General features: G+C 43.2%; 1 protein-coding gene across 1 annotated transcript in view; it reads left to right on the forward strand.

The window, feature by feature from the left end:
- The first annotated feature begins 4304 nt into the window (after nucleotides 1-4304).
- Nucleotides 4305-13426, forward strand: part of CD28 (CD28 molecule) — a 177894-nt gene continuing 168772 nt past the window's right edge. Inside the window, exon 1 of the mRNA XM_086958562.1 lies at nucleotides 4305-4700. Within this exon, the coding sequence (XP_086814688.1) occupies nucleotides 4613-4700 (88 nt within the window). The 5' untranslated portion in view covers nucleotides 4305-4612. The remainder of the gene's footprint in view (nucleotides 4701-13426) is intronic.

The raw sequence follows: 13426 nt of genomic DNA on the forward strand, positions 1-13426 counted from the left end.
TAACAAGAGGTGAAAAAGGTGAAACCGAAACCTGGTTAATGAAAACCTCTTCTGTGTTGATAGAAACCCCATAAAATAAGGTTCCATTGTCGGAGTTATCTTAAGCATTAAAAACATACGAACACTCGGTTTCAGCATCTCCTGCGCCTCCCTGACTAATTTCCTTGAGGTCAAGAAGGCTTCCATGATTATTTCCACTTCCTTCTTGACAATGGATTCAGGCTTACAAAATAAATCAGCATGCCCTACCCCTTCCAGGCTGCTTTTAATGTATTTAAGCCAAGGAATTCGGGATGCATTATCGAGAGACATACACTCTCTTAACATTAAATGGTTAGGAGTTAAATCTTTATTCAGCCAGCACCTCAGCCAAAACACCAGGGGGCGTAGCGCAAGGACATCACTTAGAAAGGGGACCTCCAGTTCCTCATGGACAGCTAAGTTAGAGGTTCCTTCCACGTGGAACACACAATAGACGCTTCAGAAAGTCATTCTCAGCCACCTGGAGGGAATCCACAGCAGTATAACCCCAGATTTCACTACCATAGCTAGCTATGGCCATGCTTTTGGCTTGATAAACTTTCAGCATGGCTCCTGTTGGCTTCTTCCCTAATTTAGTCGCAAAGTTAAAAATTGCCGCATTCACCCAGGCCTTTTTCCTCGAAATCAAAGGACCCCATTTTTGTCGCTCATCAAAAAGAACCACTTAGTAGGAAAATACATTGGTACGGGGATCTTAGCAGGGCCAACACTAAAATGAAAGCTTTTTTTGGATTGTTGCCCCACTTGCATTATGTAGGGTTTTGAATTGTTTATTGCCAAGTCCCGATTAGTCATAAATCTAGGGAATGCTTCTAAAAGAGATTGCAAACCTATTGCTGTCCTGGATATAAGGACGGCATCGTCCGCATATAGCAGGACGGGAATGCCACGCCGCCCTACACAAATCAACCCCGGTGGCTCTTAGTGCAGTATCCAAGTCATTGATGTACACATTAAACAAGAATGGAGCCAGGATGCATCCTTGCCGTACTCCCCTCTTTATCTCAAGGTCCCTAGATACCCGAAGGTCCTGAGAAAACCTGAAGTTGGCCTTGGTTGATTTATGTAAGTCCTCTAGGAAATCAACAATGCTGCTATCCACCCCCATTGCCCTCATGGACTGGCACAATTTAACCCTGTTGATGCAATCAAATGCGGAGGACAAGTCCATGAAGGCAAGGTAGATGTTGCCAGGGCGGGCAACAGTGTATGTCCTCAGTAACATGGATAGATTAAGATACTGAGCAACAGTAGAACGTCCCAACGGGAAACCAAACTGGAGGTCCAACGGGATCTTGTATTCCTCCGCCCAGGTGGATAATCTCTGCAAGAGAATACGTCCTGCAACCTTGACCACTGAGTCAATGAGGGAGATTGGTCATTAACATTCGGTACTATTCCTGTCACCCTTCTTAAAACCTGGAACTATGGTGGAAGAGGCCCAAGACTGGGGACAGCCATTCTTAGCCGCTGCGTTAAACACAGCCTCCAGTACCAGGCTCCAGAACGGAGTGTCAGACTTAAATAGGTCAGGAGGAATACCATCTGGGCCGGGCGCTTTATTGAGCGATAGCCCTGCAATGCCAGCCAGGACCTCAGCCTTTTCAAAAGTTACTCCTAGAACATTTGTATCCCGACCTACTTGACAGATATGCTCCGTGGGACTGTCGAACATAGATTTAAGGTGGATCACCCATTCTTCCTCAGTGATATGTGAATCTAAACCCCCCCTACTTCCTGACCAAAAAGGGGGCGATTCACAATGTTCCAGAACCTAGAACTGTTCCTGAGAGTGCTTGAGGCAATCAATAAATATAGTGTGCGGGGCAGTTAAAGACATCAAAGCCACCATTTCCAATTCGTTTATCAAATTATTCAACAGTGCCCCCTGGGCATGGTGCTCAAAATGAAACCCCTTCATGCGGCATCCCAACTCAGAAAAACATGATAGCATTGGGTTTCCACAGGGATGTATGTTTAAATCACCAGAAACCATGAGATTATGTAGGATAGAACCAAAAGACTGTCCGATAAAAGCGCCCAGAGTGGTAATATTACAAACACCACAGGGGCAGGCCACAGAATTGTAAAAATGAATAAGGCCCCATCTAATGTTCCCCTTTTTGGCTGACAATGCTGGTATTCCTGGATTTGTGGATGACACAACCTAGATCTGACAATCGACAGCCATGGCTATGTATACGGCTAGACCACCCTTGGGTCTTCCACTCACCGAAGGAGTAGTTGGAACAAAAAAAGCCTTGTTGCCTTCCAAAAATAGACCACATTCCACTGACCTTGTTTCTTGAAAGCTAATTACCCAAAATTGCTTCACAAATTGCACCCACAATGGATCTAAAAACTTATTTGCCAGCCCTGCGATATTCCATGATAACAAATTGTTGGATACCCCACCTAAGCACCTCTCATCTCCCTCTGCAGGAGACTGAGTAAGTACAACAGGCTCATTATCGAAGGGCGTGGGGATCCTTAGTCAGTCGCACTCCTCCAACTCAGTTAAAGCAGTGAATCTGTTGTTTAATTCCAATAAGGAGCCGGCATTGGTCTGACCGACTGTTTCAAACAATGAGCGAGCCATGGGAGTAGGCTGATGCCTAGGTACTGTTCTATTTGACCACCCGCCTCGAGAGGCTGCCATGGGAATATTGTAAGACATATCCCTAGAAGGGACTGGTTTATAGAAAAAGCCTAGTGGAAAAACCCTAATGGCAGATCCAGAAAAAGGATGCGCTACTTTGCATGGGAGAGGGGCACTATGATTTTTGGGGTCATGACCCTCTAGAGATCAAATGGAGTGTCATCGATGGTATTTCCACCAACCTTATGTATATTTGTAAATTAAAGCATAGTATTAAATAGTGTGTATGTGTGCAATAAATGTACTTTTCTTTTTCAAAAGAAAAAGCAAGACTGGATAATCATTTATTAAATGTTATTATTGCGTGTGAGCGAATGGCGATTACTAGCCCACACCACCGCCCCTAAATCGGCCTTAGACTGCTCTGTTTTCCTACCCTGAGAGAGTCAAGTGCTACAAAGCGGTGCTTGGTTCCTAGTGAAAAAGTAATTGTGAAACCTTTTCTTGTGCAGGCCTCACAAATAGTGGGCCAATTCCTAACATACACATTGGACGGAACCCTGCTTGAAGAGGATGAAGATAATTAGAAATATGTAAATGAGTGCAGATTTCCTGGGCCACCGGGCATATACATTTTTCGCTGGGTACAGAAGCAGTGATTTAGACCCATCAGTTGTTCGAACGGTTGGATCTTCACCTTGCCACTATATTTTTTAAAGAATCTGATACTATGCCCTAGGTCAGAGATTTATTCATCAGGCTCAGTAAAGGACATTTATTGTTTTTAACACAACCTTTTAAATTTCTGGAGGACAAGGGTCTAGTGGGGAACCAGATTTAAATGCCATCGTCCGGTCTAATACCGATATTCATTTCACTGATGGAAGAATGAAAGACAAGACACATTTCTGCCAAGTTCTACTACTATCCTACTTGTGGAATTAACTAGTTCTATTTTGTTTAAGAAAACGTATTTTAATTTGTTGCATAATTCTTGCATGGAGGATGTACTCTGAGTAATTCTCTTGACTGATGAGAGCTCATTCATGAGTTTATACATATCTTTTTGTTTAATATGGGCCTCTGCCATTTTATTAGAGCAGTTTGCTGGTTTAATTTTCTCTTGTATTCTCTTAAGTCAGCTCTGAACTTGATGTTGCTCTCCTCATTGTAATGTGTGTGTGTGTCCAAGTGTCTTCAAATATAGTTAGTATGGACCTCGGCTGACATACCGCAGTATCTATGGGGACACGGAGTAGTAAGCCTTTTTAATATAAGAACGTTTTTGTATACGTACCCGATTACAGGACGCATTTTTGAGGCATTAGTAAATTGAGCACTTTATTATATTGGGGCACAGATTGGGATGGAATCTGGTTCCCCGTTTCTGGGTTGGTGGCTCTGGCCTCTAATTATGTATTCTCTACCAGCTGGAGGAGCTGGAAGGAAAGTCTGCCACTGCATAATACAGCAAATAGAAATATTATTTGACAGTAGTGAGAAAATGCATAATAGCTGTGGTAAGGCAAAACGTTGTAAGTTACTTGTAATACATGGTTAGGCTCTTTTCAGGTGAGCTACCAAAGCGTGAATTCATATCAAGCCAAAACCAAAACCCTCCCCCAGCCTGTCCTGGTTTCCTGTTTGAACTGTAACAAGCCGCACACCTGTGAGCTTCAAGTTACTTGAAGGAAGGAGGCGTCGAGGCCCACGCTTGCAGGTTGGCATGTACCAGGGCATCATTTCCAAGAGTATTCACACAAGGCCATGGCATCGGGTCGTGAGTGGGTAAGAGCCTCAGACTGTCACCTGCACGTGCGCAGAGTCCGAGAGTGAATGAGGAGGACGACAGATTGAAGTACTATCGATTTACAAGATAAAAATAGTAACGAGAGTGAGACAGAGTGGGAAGGAGGTATATGGACAAAGTGGCGTCATTTCAAGCATCGGCCCTAAATCTTTGCTTTCCGGATGTCTCTGCTCTCCATGTTTGTGCCCAAAATGATACTCGGGAGAATATTAATGGCTCTCGGCTTCTTTCAACTGGCCGTGTTACAAGGTAATTCCATATTGCTATTTCTTCATGCAATGTATTTCCTTTATGTTCATTCCTCTCGTCTCTTTTTCTTTCTTTCTCTTTCTTTAACTGTTTTCTTTTTTGTTTCTCTTTAACTTCTTTATTTTCTCTATTATTTATCTTTGTTTTTACCTCTTTTTCACGACTCCTATCTATTTATTTTTTAGTTGTTTCTCACTATGTACCCTTTTACTTTTTCTTCACTGTTAAATTGAATTACATTTTCTGCCACACCAGTTTGCATCTATGCACGTTAAAGTAACTCCCTCAGTTAAACAGAAAAGAACGACATTAGCAAACCAAAACAAGGCCAATGCATCACATGCGTGCACAGTTACAATAACCCCCGCAATTCTGGGCCAGCAGAGAGGGCCCGTGCAGAGCGGTCCTCGGGGCACACACACCCCTCCCCAAAACAAAGCAGCGGGGTCCTGGATGCAGGCAGCAGCCCTGCAGCCACATTCGAACGAAAGAAACTACGCCACAGACTCTCATGGACTTCTTTACTTTTTCTTTTGTCCTGGCCGCCATTTTGCTGCGGCTCTTGGCCGCCTTTCTCTGGACCCTAACCCGCCATCTTGTCCATTCCCTCGTCCTTTAACCATTTCCCTCGTTTCCCCCTTGAAGATCTCAAATGTTTCTTCCCTTTTCTGATTTGCCTTTTCTCCACACCCTTGTATCCCTCCCACCCTCTATTGGTGCTGTGACTGCCTCCCCACTTAATGCAACTCTGCTTTTATGGGTTTTTTTGGGGTCTTGACCTGAGAAAATCTACTATGCGTATATATGTATATAGAGATAACTCTAATCACTAGTATATGCAGTAGACCTTTGTACTCTCTACCATTCCTATGTGACTCCTAGAGTATTTCCATTTGTATCTCTTCCTTGAGTGACTTTACTATTTGTACATTTGCAATTTTTCTTTCTGTTTGTATCTCTTCCTTGTGTGACTTTACATCTTGTACATTTGCAATTTTTTCTATTTGTATCTTTTATGTAACGCATGTAATCTTAAGTCCTTATGTTTTGCAACTGGTTCTTATGAAAAGCGCTCTGACACCTTCGGGTAAAGTTCGCGCTATATAAAATCGCATTAAATACATAAAATAAATAAATATATCCGGGTTTACATAAAGGACGAGGCATCAATCCAGATAAGATCCAATGGCCTGTGATAAGCAGGATACAAATTAATACAAGACCTTCCTTCACCCATCCCACTCAATATATATTTAAGCATTGCATTGCTATTATGCTGCTTTCGTCCAACTCGCCTGAGAAATGGCGGGGAATAATAGTGTGAAATAATAAAGTTAAATGATAATTCTAGGTTCTCCTCATAATGAAATTGGCCAAATCACTCGATGTACCAGAGCCTCTGTTTAATTATCTGTCAAAAATGGAAACTGGGTAAACGACAGCATTAAACAGAATACAGTAGCAAACTGAGGGCTTGATGGGATAATTTTTGCAGAAACGGTCCCGCTAGCAAGATGGGAGCATTGTCGCTGAAATGCATGCTGGGCCGGCTGAGGTATCAAGGCGCGCTCTGAACGATTTGTGTTTTTTCATTAATAAACCCTGGAATCAGAAGTTTGTTTCTCAAAAGCAAATGCCCTTGATCTGCAGGGAGTTTTCCTTGTCGTGGATGGCCTCCAGCTAAAGGATTTCAACAGCAAAACCAGTCAGTGGGACAATAATACCCTGAACAACTCCATGCAACACAAATGTTTCCAATTTTATTCATAGGCCACAAATTGGTGACCAATACATATAATGTGTTTTATGGAGCTTCACTGGTTTATCTGTTTCTCATGAGCATGTGATCTACTAAACGTCTTAAAACGCAAGGAAGGAGTGTCCTATGCAAATCTATTATATATGGTTTATGTGGTGCATAAGGAAGACAGGATGCCACCACTCTCTGTCAATAAGTTGAAGACACATAGATATCTATGTTATTGGAATCTGACATGCATAAGACTCAATCCTATCAAAATTGAGTTTTACAAAGGATCTAACAATCCCTCCCATGCCACATCGTCCACCCCACTGTACAAGATCATTTCCTCTCACCCATTGATTGCTCAAGCCTACATGGTAAAACCTTTATCATCCTAAATGAAGTGTTTATTTAGTTTCCTGCTTTGTCATTGGCTGATACAAGTGCGACTAAATAACCCACCCACTCACACATCTACACATCCTCTCCCAGCTGTAAACCACCCCTAATAACCCGCGCCCCTTGTGCTACCCACTGTGCTTTGCTACTCCTTTTGCTAGGTTAACACTATATAAATGCACCAAACAAAGGGAAGAAATAAAACACGCATCTGAGAAATGCTGCTTTCATGAGCATTATGCAAAACTGGGGACCCTATCATATCCTCATAGAACCTCCACTTCGATTACTGGTACATCATGCTTATAAAGCCATGGCAACGCGAAGTGGGAAGTGAGTCCCAGGATTGGGGCTTAATGTATGGGTAGAAGCAATGGGAGTTAATGGGATGTCCTGTAGACTTCATTCTCAAATTAAACTAAGTGATGGACACCCACAAGAAGAACCTGAGCAAAAAGACGAATCGGTGGTCGAGATCGAAGCTCATTGTATAGATGAGACTGTTGGCAAGTTCAACACTGGTTCGGGCCTGGAACACCTGGTTAGGACCAGCAACAATGCAGGTGGCCTTGTAGGGCTATCTAAAGGAACGTAGGGGCATATTATCAAGAATGGCGTTAAAATTATCGCCGCTTTAGTGGCAGAAAACTGCAGCTAAAGCGGCGATAATGGTCTTGATAATATGCCCTTGTGAATTCCAATCGTAGCCGAGGTTCACACCCGAACCTGGGCTTCTAAGGGAATTCACAAGGGCCTATTATCAAGCTCATTATATCCGCTTTAGCGATAATTGAACGTCGTTCTTTATAATATGCCCCTTAACTACTTGTACATGACACGGAAGGCCTACAGTATTTATATAATAACCTAATCATAATAATTTTACAATAAATCATGGAGAGTGATCTGCTCAGTTTGGTGAGTGAAGTAGACTGATCAATTACACTATTGGGGACTGCCTGGCCCAGACACAGTATGAATTGGCAAGAAATATGCACTTACCATAGGACAAGTGTCTATGCTTATTGGGAAAGGTGTACTATCATACTGGTCACAATAACTGTTCGATTTGTGACAAGTATTTTTTCAGCCAATAAGTTTGCACAATTCTGAATTCGATTGAGTTGCAGGCTGACCTACCTAATTAATATTCATTAGGTAGGACGCAAATTGTCACTCAATCCGATTAGCCACAATCACAGGGATGGTGGGAGGTCTGCAAAGATCAGCAGATGACCATGTCTGTGACAGTTTTAAAATAAAGTATATTTTTTTTAAACAAATATAGTCAATTTTAATTAACAGAAAGAGGGATGCGTCACACAAACTTTTTAAAAACGTTTCTGTGAGAGTTTGCAATGGCCCATAGGGGACACTTCTCCTTTTGCCCGTGAGTTACCACTCTCTCTTGGTGGTCAGTAAACCTTCAAACGTTTGATGCCAGAATTACGTTTGCAAACCTTTGATACATCTAATACTGATTTGGTATTTGGAAGGGATGCCCGAAACACAGCCCTTCCAAATACTGCACCAAAATTCTTTTGCATTCATTGTCATCAGTGGTTTTATCAATAATGTCATTTCACATGTCAAAAGCGAAGTGTTCTGTGAGGTCATAATCAGTGCATAGCGGGGATGCAAGTTATAGTTAGATCAGTAAATCGTAGCATAAAGGTCAGTGTTTATCTGGTTTCTACATGTTAGTTTTGATCAACATCTAATTATAATGTCAGTCACTTTAACCTTTTCTGTCAAAAGCAGACATCTGATGAGAACAAATTCAGAGTGTCGCTGGTGTTGTAGGGTGCTCTATACAGGAGCTGCTTTCCACCTAAACTTTGGAACTAACAGAGTTCTCTGCTTCTTATTTGCATAATTTATGCAACACTCTATGCCGTAAAAAGTATTTTTTTTATATATATATAGGAAATGGCCATGTCTAGCCGTTCCCTAAGTGTGCTTTTGTCTCCTTGCTCTGGTGTGTTCCTCTGGTCACTGGGAGCGTTTTCTTGAACTACGAACCAAGTTGCTGCCTTTGACGCATTAGCCATCTGCATGGTTAACAGGTGGTGGCACAGTGTCTGGTGCTACAGGAAATGTGCTATTTTATGTGTTTCTTCTCGTCTCGCTTTATTGTAACTGTGGTTATGTTGCTTTAGCAGCTGCCTGTTCCATGCACTCTGAGGTCTGGTTCTAGTCACAACAGAGGAAGTACGGCGGTAAGGCACTAGGGAAGACCCCATAACCAATGCGGTTTGTAAGCAAGGGAAGCACTACACACCATTCACACCCCAGCTCAACTCAGAGGTCCTTTCACCAGGCAACTTGCAGAGTGGTCCATCTAGTAAAGCGTAAAATGCCGGGCGTAGATACATTCACAACAATTAACTGTTGGATTCAAGCTGGTGTCAGACAGAGCCCATGCCCTAGGGGTAACAGGAGACACTCCAGCACAGAGCTCAAAGCCATTGTGGTCAGTAGGGCTGCACCCATGGCCCCATGGCACGTATTTTAGGGAGATTTGGCGGGGGGGAGGGAGTGGGGGTGTGAGTCTATGATTTCCAACAGCCACCGAAGTGGAGCTTGAAAGTAGGTGTGACAAGCACAGGGGGCAAGAGCCGGGTTTCAAGAGGATGTCAGCTCCTTGTTGTTGACTACAATTCCAACAACAAGTATCACAGGAGGTTGAGCGCCTGCTATGACGACATGTGAATAGTCTGTAAGTATGGGAGAATTTAGCGAATTTGCGATTCACGAATTTGCAAATTCGCGATCCGCAAAATTCGCAAATTTGTGGGAATTTTTTTTTTTGCCTGTTCGCGGGGCGATTTGCATGTTCGCGGGGTGCTTTGCGTGTTCGCGGGTTTTTTTTGTGCGAGATCGCTCATTGTTGTGCCCTTCTGCCCCCCTCGTTTTTGTGCCATTCTGCCCTCTGCCTCACACGTTTTTGTGCCCTTCTGCCCTCTGCCCCACTCGTTTTTGTGCCCTTCTGCCCTCTGCCCCACTCGTCGTTGTGCCCTTCTGCCCTCCTCGTTTTTGTGCCATTCTGCCCTCTGCCTCACACGTTTTTGTGCCCTTCTGCCCTCTGCCCCACTCGTTGTTGTACCCTTCTGCCCTCTGCCCCTCTCCTGTCTTTTTTTAGAATGGCGCCGGCAAGCTGCCAGCGCCATTCTAAAATAGTTACTAAGTTAGCTTCATCAGGAAGTCCAGGTTTACAAGTCTTGTAAATCTAGAAATACGTCAAAAACCATGGGATTTGCATGGGAACACCGACCACAATGTCCATAGAATGCCACCCTTGAGCACACTAAGGCAACACAGCAATTTGCACTGCGTTGCCTTACTTCAGATTTCTGAAGCCATTCAAAGCCACGCAAAATGGCTTTGTGTGGCTTCAAAAATATGATTTAGAAGGTCGCTTCACATATACCACACTGCGTGGTGCACAAATGACGCAACATTCTCTTCAATATACCCCACAGTTTCTATTCTTTGCAGTGTTCTCATTCTTCTAATCACAATGTTCTACATGCAGAGACGATCTTCATAACTCGTCTTATCTAGTACGGCTATTTGTCACAAGGGCAAAGGTGTCTTTAAATCACCTCTGAGATCATAACAGAAGGCTGCTCCTACTGCCTCCTTGGTACAATACATTTCTGCCCTGAGTTGCTGAAAATGTGTAATATATAAAACAATTACTTTATTTCCTTCTTTTAAATTTAACAATCTAAAATGACCATTCTTTATTGCATGTGGACGGTCAAATACCTTCACAAACTGATCCACAGCATGTGCAAATTAGAGATAAACTGGTTGTTTCCACTGATTAAATGATTACTTATTTTGCTAAATACAAGAGAATAAAGGCTATGTTATTCATGTCCTTTGGAATACCCTGTAGTCTGTTTTGAAGATTTTAATTTGTTGTGGATCCCGGACTTATTTGTTGGGTGGAGCTAATCAAGAGGCTGAACTGAGAATGCAAGTCCTGGTTTTACACAGGGGCTGTACTGAGCCGGTGGTAGTACCCTGGTGCCGCGGTTTCACAAAAATTAGGGGGCAGATTTATGAAGGCCTTGCATGGGAAAAAGTGACGCACCGGCGGCGCAAGGCCTTCATAAATCTGCCCCTAGGTCTTTTTACTTTTGTAAGTAATATCATAACACGAATATGGCCCCCAACAAGGGCCTGGGGTCAGGGTACCACTACTCTGCCCACTTATTCCTTATTTTTATTTGTTTTCTGCAATATGGGAACTGAGTCCCCCAGTCATAAAATGGCATGCACAACTTTCTCTTCAGACTGTACTACAGCATTACAGTGGGAGTAGAATACTAGCAGATCATATCACGTTTTCAGCTTGTGGTACCGAGGGACTTCGTGAAAGAAATGTGACCATACTGCGTCACTAGATTTTATACATTTTAAACCTTAAAAACTACTGCACACATTTACACCATGTCACATAAGCAAACTCTCTGGGTCAAAGGCAAGTTTTGGCTGTGGCTGCGTCTAAAGTCCCTATGGGGAAATGCATGAGTAAAAAACACATTTGGGGACCACTACCCTTCCCTTTCCTTAGACTACACTAGACAGATCACCTCCAAACTTTCCAGGAGGGAGCTGAGCTGTATGAACCTTTTTTGGGAAAGCTTTCTGAAGAGTTTTCAAATGTTGCTAAAGTTATTAAGAAACCAAAAATCCCATATTTATGGAAACCTGGTCCTAACTATAACTACACAATGGTATATGTATATTGATATGTACATATATATAACAGAGCGGCAGTAGCCACTCTGCAGTTATAGTTAGGATTCCCATTGACAGGAATACCTTCTATTTTTGCTTGCTAATAACTACACCACGTTTTTCTTTTTTAAACTCTGTTTATTGATGACAGGGCAAATAAAGCGGTTACAGACTGAAGCAGGATAAACTTTTCACGTCTCATCTTGTATTGGCATAAGCATTACAGCAAAACAGTCATTACAGTAAGTTAGGCAGAAAGTTACAAGTCACCATTTCTCACCCACCTCCCTCAATCAGAAACCATGTCAGATGCAGTCAGAGGAGGAGTACAAATAGCCACTCTGTACTTATTCCATATTCTTTCCCACTTTTTGGGGCACCCCTGTCTTACATACGTCGCCTTCTCTGCCACCATTGCCCCATCCATATCTCTGCCCCAGTCATGAAGAGTCGGAATGGACTGTGAGCCCCAGAATTTGGCTATATTATGCTTAGCGAACAGCATCCCAAGCGGCGCCCAACCTTGAAATGCATGATTGAGATCCGTGGGTTCCCAAATACTTAACAGACATCTTTTGGGCTCTGGCAGGACTGAAACTCCACCCACTTGAGAAACAGCTCACTGGACCCCTGCCCAGTAGGGCACTATTGGTGGGCACTGCCACATTGTATGGTAGAACCTGCCATCCGCCCCACAGTTCCTCAGGAAAAGCAAATTGTCGGCACCCCCTATTTTTTTTGATATTTATGAGTTTTTATAAAGCGCAAACTTTCACTCCGGAAGGAGCATCTTGGCGCTGAGCATGCATGAAGTGGATATGTGATGGAGGATACGTGATGAGGATCTGTAGCTAAATGGCTGCCAGTACAGAGGAGTCAGATTGTTGATACACCCATGTCTTGAGGAGTTTTCTGAAAGTACTCTCTTTTTCAATTAGTCTAAAATTGACGGGTAAGTTATTCCATGCCCTTGCTGCCAGAATGGTAAAGGTTTTCCCACCCCTAGTTTTATACTTGAACCTGGGGATCCTTATTAGATTTGTCCCAGAGGATCTCAAACATCGTGTGGGGTTGTAACAGGTGAAGCGTTTTGCAAGGTAATGAGGCCCTGTGCCTTTCATGGATTTGAAGACAGTAAGTAAGAGTTTAAAGAGAATTCTTTTATGAATGGTAACCAGTGGAGGGAATTTAATGCAGCTGAGGCCGATGACCTTCTGGGAAGTTTCAGGACCAATCTGGCGGCTGCGTGTTGTATGCTCTGAAGCTTCCTCAGGGTGGATCTTTTCACTCCAGCCATTAATCCATTGCAGTAATCAAGTCGGGAGAGTATTAAGGCTACCGCGACTGATTTTCTGGCTGCAATGGGGAGGAAGTCAAAGAATTTCTTTAAGGATTTGATCAGACCGAAGCAACGACCGGCAGTAATCCTGACGTGATCGTCAAAGGAGAGGGAAGAATCGAATTGCACGCCCAGGTTCCGTGCAGAAGATACTGCACTGGGTGGGGCCTCTGATCCTATGGGCCACCAGTCCTTCGGGCAGAAAGATAGATTTTTACCTAGCGGTATGATTTCAGTCTTTGCGCTGTTACACCTCAAGTGGTTTTTATTCAACCATTGGAATACATCGGAGAGACAGGCCCGGAAACGCAAATCTGCGTCTGGGCACTTTTTATCAATGGTGACGACAAGTTGTGTGTATTCTGTGTTGTTGTGTATTCTGTGTAGTGTCACTCTGGTATAGTACCTGTGATGTAGTATCTTCAGTTGTAACCAGTCTTAGTCTGGAGGATATCGCTACCTCGCGTGGGGATACCAGCCCCTCTAGCCAGT

This window comes from Lissotriton vulgaris, chromosome 2_1 (assembly GCF_964263255.1).
Source record: "Lissotriton vulgaris chromosome 2_1, aLisVul1.2, whole genome shotgun sequence".
In the NCBI taxonomy this organism is placed as follows: Eukaryota; Metazoa; Chordata; class Amphibia; order Caudata; family Salamandridae; genus Lissotriton; species Lissotriton vulgaris.